The sequence below is a fragment of the Carcharhinus amblyrhynchos genome, chromosome 14 (assembly GCF_965287045.1).
Source record: "Carcharhinus amblyrhynchos chromosome 14, sCarAmb.v2.hapA, whole genome shotgun sequence".
In the NCBI taxonomy this organism is placed as follows: domain Eukaryota; kingdom Metazoa; phylum Chordata; class Chondrichthyes; order Carcharhiniformes; family Carcharhinidae; genus Carcharhinus; species Carcharhinus amblyrhynchos.
The window spans coordinates 28,100,017-28,114,329 of record NC_137337.1 but is presented as its reverse complement, the minus strand read 5'-3'; the positions used below and the strand labels follow the sequence as shown (position 1 = coordinate 28,114,329).

Here is a 14,313-nt window from a genome sequence, read left to right as displayed (position 1 = left end):
GCCATAAATAATTGCTATCCATCATCCCACTGGTAAAATGGCCCAATATTTAAAGCATACTTTCACTCCAATAAATTGCACCATAATCTGTGTTGGATTTAGAGGCACTTGTTAATTTAGTTCTGTTTTTGATGAACTGCTGGTTAGAATAATGGTATTCTTTAGTAATTGCTTATTAGTTACGTTACTAGACCCTATAATATTGTTGGCTCTGCTCTAGATTTCTTGTTTTTTAAAAACGTCTCATCTACCATCAAAATCTACTCTTCAACTATGCCTTAGGTCATTTCCCTTAACTTATATCCTTGTTTCTGTTTAGGGTTTGATGTTGTTTCTGTTTGGGTCATTCTGCTACTCCTCGCCTGTAGAATATTTTGGATTTTTTATTAAAGGAACAATTCAGCTGTGATATGCACAAACAAAATCACCAATTTTAAAAGCGCCAATTTATAGAATACAAAATAACTTGTTAGCTGTTCTGGCTGGTGCGTTGTTCTGCCACTGAGAGATGATCCATTGAGGCAGTTTGACTATGTAGTGTCACAACGGGGCTCCTTTGCAAGTGGGAAAACACAAAATTCACCTTTCATGCAGTCTACTTTTCAAGATGCCATTAAGCTAAAAGTTCTTTTGATTTTCAAAATGTAAATTATCCAAATATATTTTACATAAACCAGCCATTATGGGGCTATGAAAGTGTCATATTTGATAAAATAAATCTGATTGTTTAACTACTGTTTTAAATCTTATTTTTCAACAGACCTTTGCAGATGTATTTTCCATCTTGTAAAGATGAACCAATTGAAGAAGTTTGGGTAAAATACTTTAGTTTAACTTTTATATATACTGGCGGGTTGGGAAGATGCATAAATGTTAGTAAGGTATTTGTTAAAATCATATTTTACTGTGTTTGAGTGTTGCAGTGAGTTAGAATGCTTCTTTTTATCTCTGGAATCCAGATTTGATAAGGTTCTTAAACAAATTTAGTTTCAGGCTCAATACTTGTGTGAAAATTGATATTAAATTGGTAGTTTCCTTCAGATAGATCTCAAAAATGGTAATATTCTAATAAACAGAATTAAAATTTTTTTTACTTTAGTTCTGGGCATGTGATTATCTCAAATTTTTAGGACACTGGTTACTTTGTTATTCATCTCACCTTCCTTTGAGAGTCTTTTCTGAAAGATGTGCCAAAAATGAAGTGTCCTGTTCCTCATTTTAATGATCCCAAAAATTAAAAGCAAAACTTGAAATGTGTTTTAAGCACAAATGTGCAGTCTTTTTTTAAAAAAAAAACTAAATTTTCCAGGTACTGAATAAAGAAACCAGCAAAACATTGACTTTTGAAAGTATGGATTCCCACTCCCAAACTTGTATTTTGGATGATTTCCTTTCATGAAATAGAAAAATATGCCATAGAAAACTATGCCATAGAATTTAATATGTTTTTAATTTCAGGAACATGAATTTTTAGGTCATAAGACATATCTAAAGGCATAGAGCTCCTTTTGCCTTGTTCCAACATGAGACTTTCAACTTGTGACCTGGGTTGGATTCAAATGTTGGCCTCCAACACGCAGAGACAATTTTGCAATCCCAATGCACGGTCAGTGTGAACTCTGTAGGGTGTCGGATAATTTTATCACCCTATTGTTGTATCCAGGTCCAACATTACAGCTTCCCTGTTCTGTACTTTCTCTTGGATGAGCATGCTTAAAATCTGTTAATTTTGCTGAATAATATATGTGTCAGTGAAACTTGTGACTTGTGTATGGCATTTTTCATAGAATTATCATAGAATCATAACCTTACAGTGCAGAAAGAGGCCCTTCGGCCCATTGAGTCTGTACCGAACACAATCCCACCCAGGCCCTACCCTCATATCCCTACATATTATACCCACGTCCCTGGACAAGGTAGACAAGGGTATTTGGGCAGGAGAAAGGAATGAGGAAGAGCTATAATTAATATTTTAACATTGGAGAAATTATAGCATCTTTCTCAGACTGTCATGGTTTTCAGTTAGAATTGAGATTAAAACTGTTTTCTGCTTCATACTGGCCATGGTAATGACATTTTTGTCTGTCTCCTGTGTTATGCTACATTTGTAATATTGTAGAGCTTCAAAATATTCATTGTGAACTTAGTGAATCCAATGATATAAGTGTAGAAGTTTGTACCTTTCTGCAGGTTGATGGGAAAACACAAAGTCGGAAACACCTAACAGCCAAAGAGAGGAAGTGAGTATCATTTACAAGTATTATAAAATAAACAAGCTATTATTTGGTACTGTACTCCTGTACTGGTCACTGAAAGAACATGCATGTTTTTGGAATTGTTGTGATGATGGCTTGGTGATAAGATTCTACTTTGTAACTACTTTGTTCTGTTGAATTAAGTAAACCTTTGCTTCACAGATTTGGTTGACCATGCTGATTACTTCAGCCATATGTTATCTAATTGCCTTCATTCATAAGGAATGCATTCCTTGGGAAGTGGGATATGGGAGTTTCTTTGTATCCTGAAGATTTAAAGATTTTGCTCCCCTCTATCTTCAGTTGGAATGGAAACTGCATTTATTTAGTAGGAATTGAAAAAGGGACCAAAATAAATGTTGTAGTTGTTGCCCAGATTAAGCAAAATGTTTAGTGACAGGTTTAAAAAGTGAAAATCGCTGATGTTGAATTAGCAGCTACTATGTTTGTAATACGTGAGTTTGTTCTACTCTGTGTTTTTATGTGCGTCAGAGAAATGAAGAAAAGGAGAAAGCCCGAATCTGAAGACTCAGAACTAACAAATCAATCTGAAGACAAGAAAACACCATCTGTCGAAGAGCAGGATGCTAAAAAACCACCTCCTCCACAGCAGCCTTTGAAAAGAGGACAAAAAGTAATGAGAGGAGATGGTCATGTGTTCTGTCTTAAATTCTAAATTATTACCCATTAAATGGGGTTTGTTATACGCTGTCAGAATTATTCAATAGTATAAGAATCATTTAATATCTCCAGCACAAGTATTGAATCAAACTGCAGATGCTAGAAATCTCAAATAGAAAAAGAAAAATGTCAAAATGCAACAGCAGGCCAATCAGCAGCGTCGAAGAATGGTCTGCACTTTATTTTTAGATATTGCTGTACATGCTGTATGTTTTCCTTTTATAACACATTTGAAATCTCGTTTTGGTACTATATTTTAGCAACATAAATTGGCTGAATATATAATTTTATTTTTGCAACTTGAAGTATGCAGTTCTAAATGTAAGACTTTCCTAAATGCAGAGCCTCAGTTTGATTTGTTTTTAAAATTAATTCTTCTGGATGATGGCGCAGCTTGCCCGTCCGGAATTTCTTTTAAGAGACAACCACACTGCAGTGGCTGTGGAGTCGCATGTAGGCCAGACCACGTAAAGATGAATTTCCTTCCCTGAAGAACATTAGTGAACTAGATGGATTTTTATGACAATCGACAATGGCTTCATGGTCCTCTTTTAATTCCACTTTTAGTTACTGATTTATTTTTATTGAATTTGAATTTTATTCAAATCTCGCCATCTGCCGTGGTGGGATTCAAACCTGGGTCCTTGGAACATTACCATGGGTCTGTGGATTACTACTCCAGCAACAATACCACAGTGCAACTGTCTTCCCACTAAAAAGCACCCATCAAAAACTTCATTAGGATAATTGAAAACATTTAAAAGGGATATTTCTCTTGTTTTAGCTTCATCATTTATTGATCAACAATTCATTTCTACTGTATTAATATGACTTGGTCTGTGCCACAATCAACTCCACAACCCTCGATTTGGGCCCAAGTAGGGTCATGAATGACTTTCAAGGACACATCTCCATACTGGATTTGGGCATCCTTTTTAACTTTCCTACTTTTAATTCACATTTCATAAATTCTGAATAAAGAGCCTATCCATTTTGCTTAATTGTCTTGCATTGCTGCTGCTGTTCTCCGGCTCATTCTTTTTGTTGCCTGGTTCTTTATTCATGCTTTATTTTTAATGTTTGGTTTTAAGCTATGTGATCCTGTCGCTGTGATGGTCATTGACTGTTTTGGAAGATTTTCAGGGTGAATCCTGTGACATGGGATCACCACCACCTGCAAGCTCCCCTCCAAGTTACTCACCATCCTGACTTGAGAATATATGCCACCCCTTTGCAGTCGCTGGGTCAAAATTCTGGCATTCCCTCCCTAATGGCATGTGGGTCAACGCACAATACTTGGACTGCAGTGATTCAAGAAGGCAGCTCATCACCACCTTTCTAAGGGCAACTAAGAACAAGCAATAAATGCTGGCCAGCCAGCAACGCCCATGTCCCATGAATGAATTAACATTTGGCAGAAAAAGGTCTTAGTTTCCTTAGTCCCTGTCTGAAAGAAAAAGTATGGATACAGAGAAAGCGAATGGCTGTGGTTTAGGTTACTTTCACTTCATCACTTCTGCCACGTGAGTTCAGATCTAATGCAGCCTAATTGGATGACAGCATCTTCACTCTGCTGACTGCTGGGTCCTATGTGAGATGTATTTGGCTGATCAGTCCAGTTCTTAGTGGACAGAAGCCCAACATGTTTCCTTACTTTGACACTCATTTTGACACTGAGAGGCCACAAACTGGGGTTTGGAGAATTTGTTTTTAAAAAGTGTTCTTGTATTGAGATTGAAGCATATTGATGGTGAAGAGTAAAGGGAGCTTTAATCGGAATTTGGCTGTGATGAATCAGGCCGCGTGATATTATACTGGATGCCTTGTAACGGGAAGAGTTCCATTATCTAATCTTTATGAACACCCTTAAAAAGTATAAGTCAGAAAGGACTGTTAAATTTTTTGATAATCGGGTGAGAATTGCCACCCACTTTTCTTTATCATTAAGAATTTGTACTGAGGTGAGTGACAGACACTGCAGTGAACTTGCATTTCAGTCAAGGGAAAATATTGCTGCTTAACTTCAGACACAACTGCTGCATCTAAAAGTATTGTCTTCTGCTTTGCGTAATCAGGCTAAACTGAAGAAAATTAAAGAAAAATATAAAGATCAAGATGAAGAGGATCGTGAATTAATGATGAAATTACTTGGGGTAAGGATAAGTTTGCATTAAACAGATATTTTAAAATGCTTTAGTTGATTTGTATTTTAATTTATAATACCTGAATCCAGTCAGCAGGTCCAAGCAAAGAGGAAAAGGTTAAGAAAGGAAAAAAGGGCAAAATTAAACAACCTGTTAAAAAACAGCAGGTTAAGCAGCCGCCTTCGATCAGAGCGAGTGTTGTTGAAGGCAAAGGACAAGATCTTGAACTTGTGACGCATCATGTTGCAGACGTTACGATAGAGGGAACTGCCCTGGAAGATCACCAAGAAGTAAGACATTGAAGCACATTTTAAGCATTAATACTATGAAAAACATTGGACTGAATCTTCCCCAAAAAAATGGAGCAGTGTCAGGATCTGACTGAAAACTGGCACGTTCTTCTCCAGAGAAACGGGCAGGTTTTCTCGCCAGATCTAATGGGATTTTGTCACAAGCAGGGGCATGTGTTTTGTGTTATCATTTTGTAGGGTGGGGCCTAACCATGCTGGTAAAGCTGGCTGCACAGTGATCAGACCACTCCAATCAGACCAAGAATTAATAGAAATAACGCTCTCCTTCCCCCATCATGGATGTCTCAGGAGCGACCCCAGTGATGACTGCCAGCATCTCTCTTTCCCCACCTTTCCCATTCAACGCCAGCATCTCTCTCTCGTCCCTCTCACTACCATCACTCTCTCTCTCTCTCTCTCTCTCTCTCTCTCTCACACACACACACACACACACACACACACACACACACACACACCCGCCTCGCCCAAAAACCACATTAGTGCTGGCAAACCTCAGTACCCCGTTCCAACAGTGATCATTGCATCCTCCCTTTTCAATCCCACCCCCTTATAATTATTGGCATCTCCCACTCTCAGCCCTCCCACTCTCTACCTCCAACAGCAATCACTGACATCTCTGTCACTTCTCCCACCTCCACCTCCCCATCCCCATCCCCATCCCCATCCCAGCAGTTGTTGCTGGCGTTGCCTCACTCCTTTGTTGAACGCTCTCTTCCTTTCTACTCTCCACCACACATACATGTGCAACCCCCATCCCCTTCCTGGTGAGGTTCCCATTAGGGCCTGCCCTTGAATGGGTGCAGTGCTAGGCTATATCCGTCTCCCCCAGGGACTATACCCATCTTTGCACCCTTGGAGGGATCCAATAGGTTCAAGTCTGGGTGAAGGGGAAAGGTCTGGCAAGGTGGGGTTTTGGGGGGGTGAATACTATTCAAATTTATTCAAATAAATGTAAGTCAGGTTTTTGCCCATTATGGTTGCTGGTGAAGGCCAGCAGGCAAAAATCAGACATTGCAATCTCGCCTGCGAGATTCGTAAGGTCTGGATTTCACCAGATTTCGAACCTCCACTGCTGATCCCACAAACAGAGAGCAAATCAGTTAACAAAAGTGGCACAGTATACTTCATTGAGAATTTCATTATTATTTTGTTAATTTGTGTTATTTTGTTAACATTTAGGACCAGGAGGAACCTGAACAAGATCTGCAAGCAGTTGAGGTTGGTTGGTTATTAATAAGTAAATCCCTTGATATAATTTTCAGTATTTATTAACTGCCTCCCCTTATCAGCTGCCACGGTATTTGAGCATTCAACATAATGTGGGAATGAGTTAAGAATAGATTCTATTGACAGTGGAACTAAAGAATGGCTAACATGATAAGCTAAAAGGGCAATTATATTAACACCCTGTGGTGGGGAAAAATTGACATATTTAATTAAAGATGAAATTACTAAATATCTAGATGAGAATAAAATAATTATAAACAGCTAATATAGATTTCATAAAGCTGTGCTTGTCAAAATGATAAATCTCTTTTGCAAAATGTTGGACAGTGGTTGTTAAGGGAAATGCAATGAATGTGGTGTATATTTTAGAAAGCCAGACAAGGTAGCAGTTACTGAAGAAGATTCAGGAGCATGGCATTAGATAAAGGAGGAAAATATTATTAAGGATAACTGATCCGGGGGAAACAATATGAGTCAAGAACGGTTGCTCAGATGGTTGGAGATAGGCAATAGTGGTCATGTTTCAGGACTCATTCTGTTTGGCGTACAGCAGCGATTAGAAGGAGTGGTGTCCACTTTTGCATGCAGAATTAAAACAAAAAATATAGTAAATAATGCTGAGGGCCAAAATATATTGGATGAGGATATTGATAAAGGTCGAAAAAATGTTAAGCACATGGGTTTAGCCTGATTGCTTGTGTGGAGGATAAGCCATTACTGGTTGGTCCAAATAGGCCATTTCCGTTTTGACAGCAATATATTAATCCAGGAATAAATTCGCTATTTTGATATGTAAGTGTACATCATTTGCTCTGATCTGACCCACAACTAAACAAGTCTTTTAATTCAAAATTGTAGAGTTTTCAGCCAGTTAGTCTTTTCTAAAATTGCTGCAACCTCTGAAATGGTCTGGCTGGGAATGTAAAAGCTATAAAGAGACTTTATTTAAAGAATTAAATATATGAAACATTGATATTTAACAAAAAGGGAAAATAAGTTTTTAAAAAAATACAATGTAGAAAAAAATTGGGAAACAAAAATAATTTTAGTTGAATTATAGCGATATAAATGTCAATCTAAATTGTTACTAAATGTTAAAATATACAGTTAATACAATTATTTTGTGTTACCAATCTCAACTTGAATGTTGGGGTGATATAATCAGTGGACCTTTCAGGGATTTAGCTTTGTGAATGACAAAAATTATTCAAGGCTCCCATTCCTGATCACCATATGGCTTGACTGTAATGTACTTAAGAACCCATTGATATCCAATGTCACAGGTCAAATTCAAAGAATGGGCACTAGGGGCCCATTCGAACACTTTCCATTCACTTGCTCTGTCTTCCCTCACTGTGATTTACTTTTCCCTTCTCTGAATCCTCTGCAGTTAGGTGGTTTATTTGAAAACGTTCGAGAAACTTGTTCCCAGATGGACTAATTATGTGATACATCTTTACTATTCCTGCAACGAACACCTAGAAAACGTCCCACAAATTCTGAAGTTATACTGAGCACTAATAAATAAGTACTACTTTTCTCCTAATTCACTGCATTCAATGCAAGAGGTTAGGATAACAGTGATATATGCATATTTATATAATGCTTGTAAAGCAATATAACACACCAAGATATTTTACAGAAGCAAGTTGACCCCATGAACTAGACAATTGGCAGGGTAACAGAAATCATGGGTAAAGCAGTAGGTTTTAAGGAGGAGAGAGAAGTTGAGAGGCAGAATGATTTAGGGAAGGAATGAGTGACTCTTCTGGATAGCTGAAGGAAAGGCTAGTTGTGCTGGGGCAAAAGGTGTGAGGATGTGCAAGGGATCAAAGTTGGAGAAACCTAGAGATCTTGAAGGGTCGTAGGATTGACGAAGGTTACAGAGATGGTGCCAAAATTAAGGCATGGAGACAAAAGAGGCCAAAAAGTGAAGGCAAAATTTCCTCTTTTTGGATGTGATTTCACCACAAATAATCACAAATGTTCTTGATTTTGCTATCAGTAAGTTTCTTCCAGAATTAAGAATAAAAATTGCTGTTTAATAGTACAGTAGATGAAGAAAATTGCTTTATCGTAAATGCATTTAAGTAGAACAAGAGTGTATTTTGAAAACTTATGATTGACTATTGAAGTTATTAAGTTTAATAGATCTTTATGTTTTACTTTAGGAGGGTGAGAAGTTGCTGAACTCACTAACTGGTCAGCCTCACCCAGAAGATGTGTTGCTGTTCGCTGTACCTTTCTGTGCTCCATACACTGCCCTGACTAACTATAAGTAAGTTTTATTACAAACAGTTGCCAATAATTAAGTTGTTTAAGGTTCAGAATGGCCAGAGTTGGCAGGAAGAAATAGAATCATATATAAGTGAGTACAGATCAATGTGTCAAATTTGTTTGTCCGAAGGCAGGGGGATTGTCCAGAAACCAAATGTTTTCCCCTTAGATTCTGCTCCCAGAACAGAGTAAGCATGAGAATGAAAAGGCCATTCTTAAGCCAATCCCAGAGGATGGAATCGATGAGAGTTGTGCGCTCACAGGATTGAGTCCATTGCAGTGTTTTAGGACCTGCCTCCTGTCCATGGTCTTCTCTACTCTCTGGACACAAAGGTGCCTGTTCCATAGCAGGAACATTTGGATTGCAACATTCCCAGCTGCTTTCAGTTGAAAGGATCAGAAATCAGCTGTTTGTCTCTGTCCCTGTTATTGCAGTCCAAGTGAATGCTCTTTTTCTGCAAGAATCACTCCATTGTAAGAATAATACATTTTTGAAAATTTGCCCAATCAAACTTTTAAATTTTCAATGCTCCTGCCCATTATCGTTACAAATTCAAAAACTCTGTCCTGTGATTTACAACTTTGTTATTTTTAAGTGATCAGTACAGTGTGTGCTATAGAGACAGCCAGTGTGAAGGAATTGGTTTCAAAATCCAGGAAAATCCAAACTCTGGCATGGTCATGGTTCCAGGGGTGCTAGAATACCGAATCTGTAATTAATCAAATTAACTTTCATGGTTCACTCATTTATTCGTTCTCACCCAAGTGAGAGAATTGTTGTTTCAAGCCTCAATTCAGCGAGTGCATAATCTAGGCTGTTGTGAAGGCTCAGGTGGTTAGGGGATTTAAAAGATTGGGCCTGGTGATTGGGGACTCCACAGTTGGGGGGACAGATAGGAGAGTCAGAAGTAATGGTAGGAACTCAGGGCTGGTGTGTTGCCTCCCAGGGGCTGGGGTCCGGGATGTTTCAGGTAGGGTGTTCAGGACTCTTAAGGGAGAGGGAAATCAGCCCCAAGTCATAGTTCATGTGGGGACGCATAACATAGGGAGGTTAAGGGAAGGGGATATTAAGCAGAAATTTATGGAGTTGGGGTGGAAACTTAAGGACAAGTCAGACAGAGTAGTTATCTCGGGACTCTTGCCTGTGCCATGGGATAGTTTAGAGCGGGCCTTCAGCCTTCAGGAGAACAGTGACCACAATACCACACAACCCTGTCACAGCAACCTCTGCAAGACATGCCGGATCATCGACATGGACACCATCATCACACGTGAGAATACCATCCACCAGGTACATGGTAAATACTCTTGCAACTCGGCCAACATTGTCTACCTGATACGTTGCAAGAAAGGATGTCCCGAAGCATGGTACATTGGGGAGACCATGCAGACGCTACGACAACGGATGAATGAACATCGCTCGACAGTCACCAGGCAAGACTGTTCCCTTCCTGTTGGCGAACACTTCAGTGGTCACGGGCATTCAGCCTCTGACCTTCGGGTAAGCATTCTCCAAGGCGGCCTTCACAACACACGACAGCGCAGAGTCGCTGAGCAGAGTCTGATAGCCAAGTTCCGCACACATGAGGACGGTCTCAACAGGGATCTTGGGTTCATGTCGCACTATCTGTAACCCCCGTGACTTGCCTGGGTTTGCAAAACCTCACTTACTGTACTGTCTGGAGACAATACACATCTCTTTAAACTGTGATCAGTGCTCCTACCACTCACATTGTCAGCCACTTCAGGTCTTGAACAGCAGGTTAGGTGTAAGGATTCGCATTTTAATCAGTAATCTCTAAACTGTCTGTGCTTTATATGCTCTGTCTGAGGCCAGAACTCTCCATTCACCTGACGAAGAGGCTGTCCCCTCGAAAGCTAGTGAGAATATTATCAAATAAATAGGTTGGACTAAAACCTGGTGTTGTCAGACTTTTTACTGTGTTTACGCCAGTCCAACGCCGGCATACCCACATCATGACAGTTTAGAGCGGAACAGAGAGAGGGAAAGTTTGAACTCGTGGCTGAGGGGATGGTGCAGGAGGGAGGGGTTCAGGTTCTTGAGCAATTGGGGCTCATTCTGGGGAAGGTGGGACCTCTACAAGAGTGATGGTCTACGCCTGAATCAGAGGGGAACCAATATCTTGGGGGGAAAATTTGCTAAGGTTATGCAGGGGGGTTTAAACTGATTCGGGGGTGGGGGGGGAGCCTGAGTAGCAGGGATGAAAGTGAGGGGGGCATAGATGGGGACTGCAATGTACGGCATCGTGGGGGTGGAGCAGAGCAGGGTTTGAAATGCGTATACTTTAATGCGAGGAGTATTTGCAATAAAGTGGATGAACTTGCAGCGTGGATCAGTACCTGGAACTTTGATGTTGTGGCCATTTCAGAGACATGGTTAGAGCAGGGACAGGAATGGTTGTTGCAGGTTCCGGGGTTCAAATGCTTCAATCGGAGTAGAGAAGGAGGTAGAAGGGGGTGGAGGGGTAGCTTTATTAGTCAAGGATTGTATCACAGTGTCAGAGAGGAAGTTTGATGAGGACTTGTCTGTTGAGGTAGTATGGGCTGAGATTAGAAATAGGAGAGGTCACCCTGTTGGGAGCCTTTTATAGACCTCCTAAAAGTTCTAGAGAGGTTGAGGAAAGGATTGCGGAGATGATCCTGGATAGGAGTGTAAGTAATAGGGTAATTGTTATGGGGGACTTTAACTTTACTAATATTGATTGGAATAGCTATACCTCTAGCTCATTAGAGGGGTCAGTTTTTGCACAAAGCGTACAGGAGGGTTTTTTGACTCAGTATGTAGATAGGCCAACTAGAGGTGAGGCTATATTGGATTTGGTGCTGGGAAATGAGCCAGAACAGGTGTTAGACTTGGAAGTTGGTGTGCATTTTGGTGATAGTGACCACAATTCGGTTACGTTCACCTTAGTGATGGAAAGGGATAGGCATGAACCTTGGGTCAGTAGTTTTAGCTGGGGGAAGGGTAATTATGAGGCTATTAGGAGAGAATTAGGAAGCATAGGTTGGACTAGGAGACTACAGGGTCTGGGAACGTCCGAAATGTGGAGTTTTTTCAAGGAGCAGCTACTGCGAGTCCTTGATAGTATGTCCCTGTCAGGCAAGGAGGAAATGGTCGAGCTAGGAAACCGTGGTGCACTAAAAAAGTTGATTCGCTGGTTAAAAGGAAAAAGGAGGCTTATGTCAGGATGAGACTTGAGGGCTCAGGTAGTGCACTGGAAAGCTTTAGATTGGCTAGGAGGGAGTTAAAGAGTGAGTTAAGAAGGGCTAAAAGAGGACATGGGAAGACTTTGGCTGATAGGATTAAGGAGAATCCTAAGGCATTCTATAGATATGTTAAGAACAGAAGATTGGTTAGGGCCAGTTAGAGACAGCAGTGGGAAGTTATGTGTGGAACCGGAAGAGATTGGAGAGGCATTGAACCAATATTTCTCTTCGGTATTCACGCAGGGAGACATAAATGTAGCTGTGGAGAACACTGGGTTACAGGGTTGTAAACTGGATAGTATTGCAGTTGATAAGGAGGATGTGCTAGATATTCTTGAGGATTTGAAAATAGATAAGTCCCCTGGGCCGGATGGGATTTACCCTAGGATTCTCTGGGAGGCAAGAGAGGCGATTGCAGAGCCTCTGGCTCTGATCTTCAGGTTGTCGTTGGTCACAGGTATAGTGCCAGAGGATTGGAGGATAGCGAATGTTGTCCCATTGTTTAAGAAGGGGAACAGAGACTTCCCCGGGAATTATAGACCGGTGAGTCTGACTTCTGTTGTGGGCAAGGTTTTAGAAAAAATTATTAGGGATAGGATTTATAGTTATTTAGAGAGTAATGAATTGATTGGAGATAGTCAGCATGGTTTTGTGAAGGGTAGGTCGTGCCTTACTAACCTTATTGAGTTTTTTGAGAAAGTGACCAAAGAGGTGGATGGGGGTAGGGCAGTTGACGTGGTATATATGGACTTTAGTAAGGCGTTTGATAAGGTTCACCATGGAAGGCTTCTGCAGAAATTGCAGATGTATGGGATTGAGGGTGATTTAGTTAATTGGATCAGGAATTGGCTAGCAGATAGGAGACAGAGGGTGGTGGTTGATGGTAAGTATTCGTCATGGAGTTCAGTTACAAGTGGTGTGCCTCAGGGATCTGTTTTGGGGCCACTGCTGTTTGTAATTTTTATAAATGATCTGGATGAGGGTATAGTTGGGTGGATTAGTAAATTTGCTGATGACACCAAAGTCGGAGGTGTGGTAGATAGTGAGGAGGAGTGTCATAGTTTACAGAGAGACTTGGACAAGTTGCAGAGCTGGGCCGAGAGGTGGCGGATGGAGTTCAATGCGGAAAAGTGTGAGGTAATTCACTTTGGCAGGAATAACAGATGTGTAGAGTATAGGGCTAACGGTAGGACTCTTAGTAGTGTTGATGAGCAGAGGGATCTAGATGTATGTGTACATAGATCCCTGAAAGTTGGGAATCAAGTAGATAAGGTTGTTAGGAAGGCATACGGTGTCTTGGCGTTTATTGGTAGGGGGATTGAGTTTAGGAGCCGCAGCATCATGTTGCAACTGTACAAAACTCTGGTGCGGCCGCACTTGGAGTATTGTGTGCAGTTCTGGTCCCCACATCATAGGAAGGATGTGGAGGCATTGGAGAGGGTGCAGAGGAGGTTTACCAGGATGTTGCCTGGTATGGAGGGAAGGTCCTATGAGGAGAGACTGAGGGATTTGAGGTTGTTTTCGTTAGAAAGAAGGCGGCTAAGAGGGGACCTTATTGAAACATATAAGATGATTAGAGGTTTAGATAGGGTGGACAGTGATAGCCTTTTTCCTCGGATGGAGAAAGCACGAGGGGGCATTGTTTTAAATTAAGGGGTGGTAGTTATAGGACGGATGTCAGAGGTAGGTTCTTTACCCAGAGGGTGGTGAGGGATTGGCATGCCCTGCCTGCTGCAGTTGTAAATGCGCCTAGTTTGGGGGTGTTTAAGAGATCCGTGGATAGGTTTATGGATGGAAAGGGATTGGTTTAGGTTAGAGAGTCATTTGCTTTTTAATTGGTCGGCGCAACATCGTGGGCCGAAGGGCCTGTTCTGCGCTGTAATGTTCTATGTTCTAATTCGGTATATTACTGAGATATCCCAGTATTGTAGGATGCGTCTTCATTAAGATGACACTTTTATTAAAGGGCTTTTTCCAAACAGTGGGGAGTCTTCTGACGACTTGGCCAACATTAATCCCCATACAGTCATTCGTGATAGAGTAGTTTAGAGTAGTAATTTTTCACATTGCTAAATACTTGTCAGTGTGGTAGATGTCCTGGAACATCTTGGCTAGATGTACGGTTAGTTTTGGAGCACAAGCCTTCAGTGCTATTGCCACAATGTTGTTGGGCCCATATTCTTTACAGTC

At 40.7% G+C, this 14,313-nt stretch overlaps 1 protein-coding gene across 1 annotated transcript in view; it reads left to right on the top strand.

Moving 5' to 3' along the window:
- Positions 1 to 14,313, top strand: part of nemf (nuclear export mediator factor) — a 71,270-nt gene that overhangs the window by 53,619 nt on the left and 3,338 nt on the right. Inside the window, exons 24-30 of the mRNA XM_080202491.1 lie at positions 761 to 815; positions 2,191 to 2,240; positions 2,748 to 2,889; positions 5,012 to 5,089; positions 5,170 to 5,370; positions 6,571 to 6,609; positions 8,790 to 8,896. Coding sequence (XP_080058617.1) covers positions 761 to 815; positions 2,191 to 2,240; positions 2,748 to 2,889; positions 5,012 to 5,089; positions 5,170 to 5,370; positions 6,571 to 6,609; positions 8,790 to 8,896 — 672 coding nt within the window. The remainder of the gene's footprint in view (positions 1 to 760; positions 816 to 2,190; positions 2,241 to 2,747; positions 2,890 to 5,011; positions 5,090 to 5,169; positions 5,371 to 6,570; positions 6,610 to 8,789; positions 8,897 to 14,313) is intronic.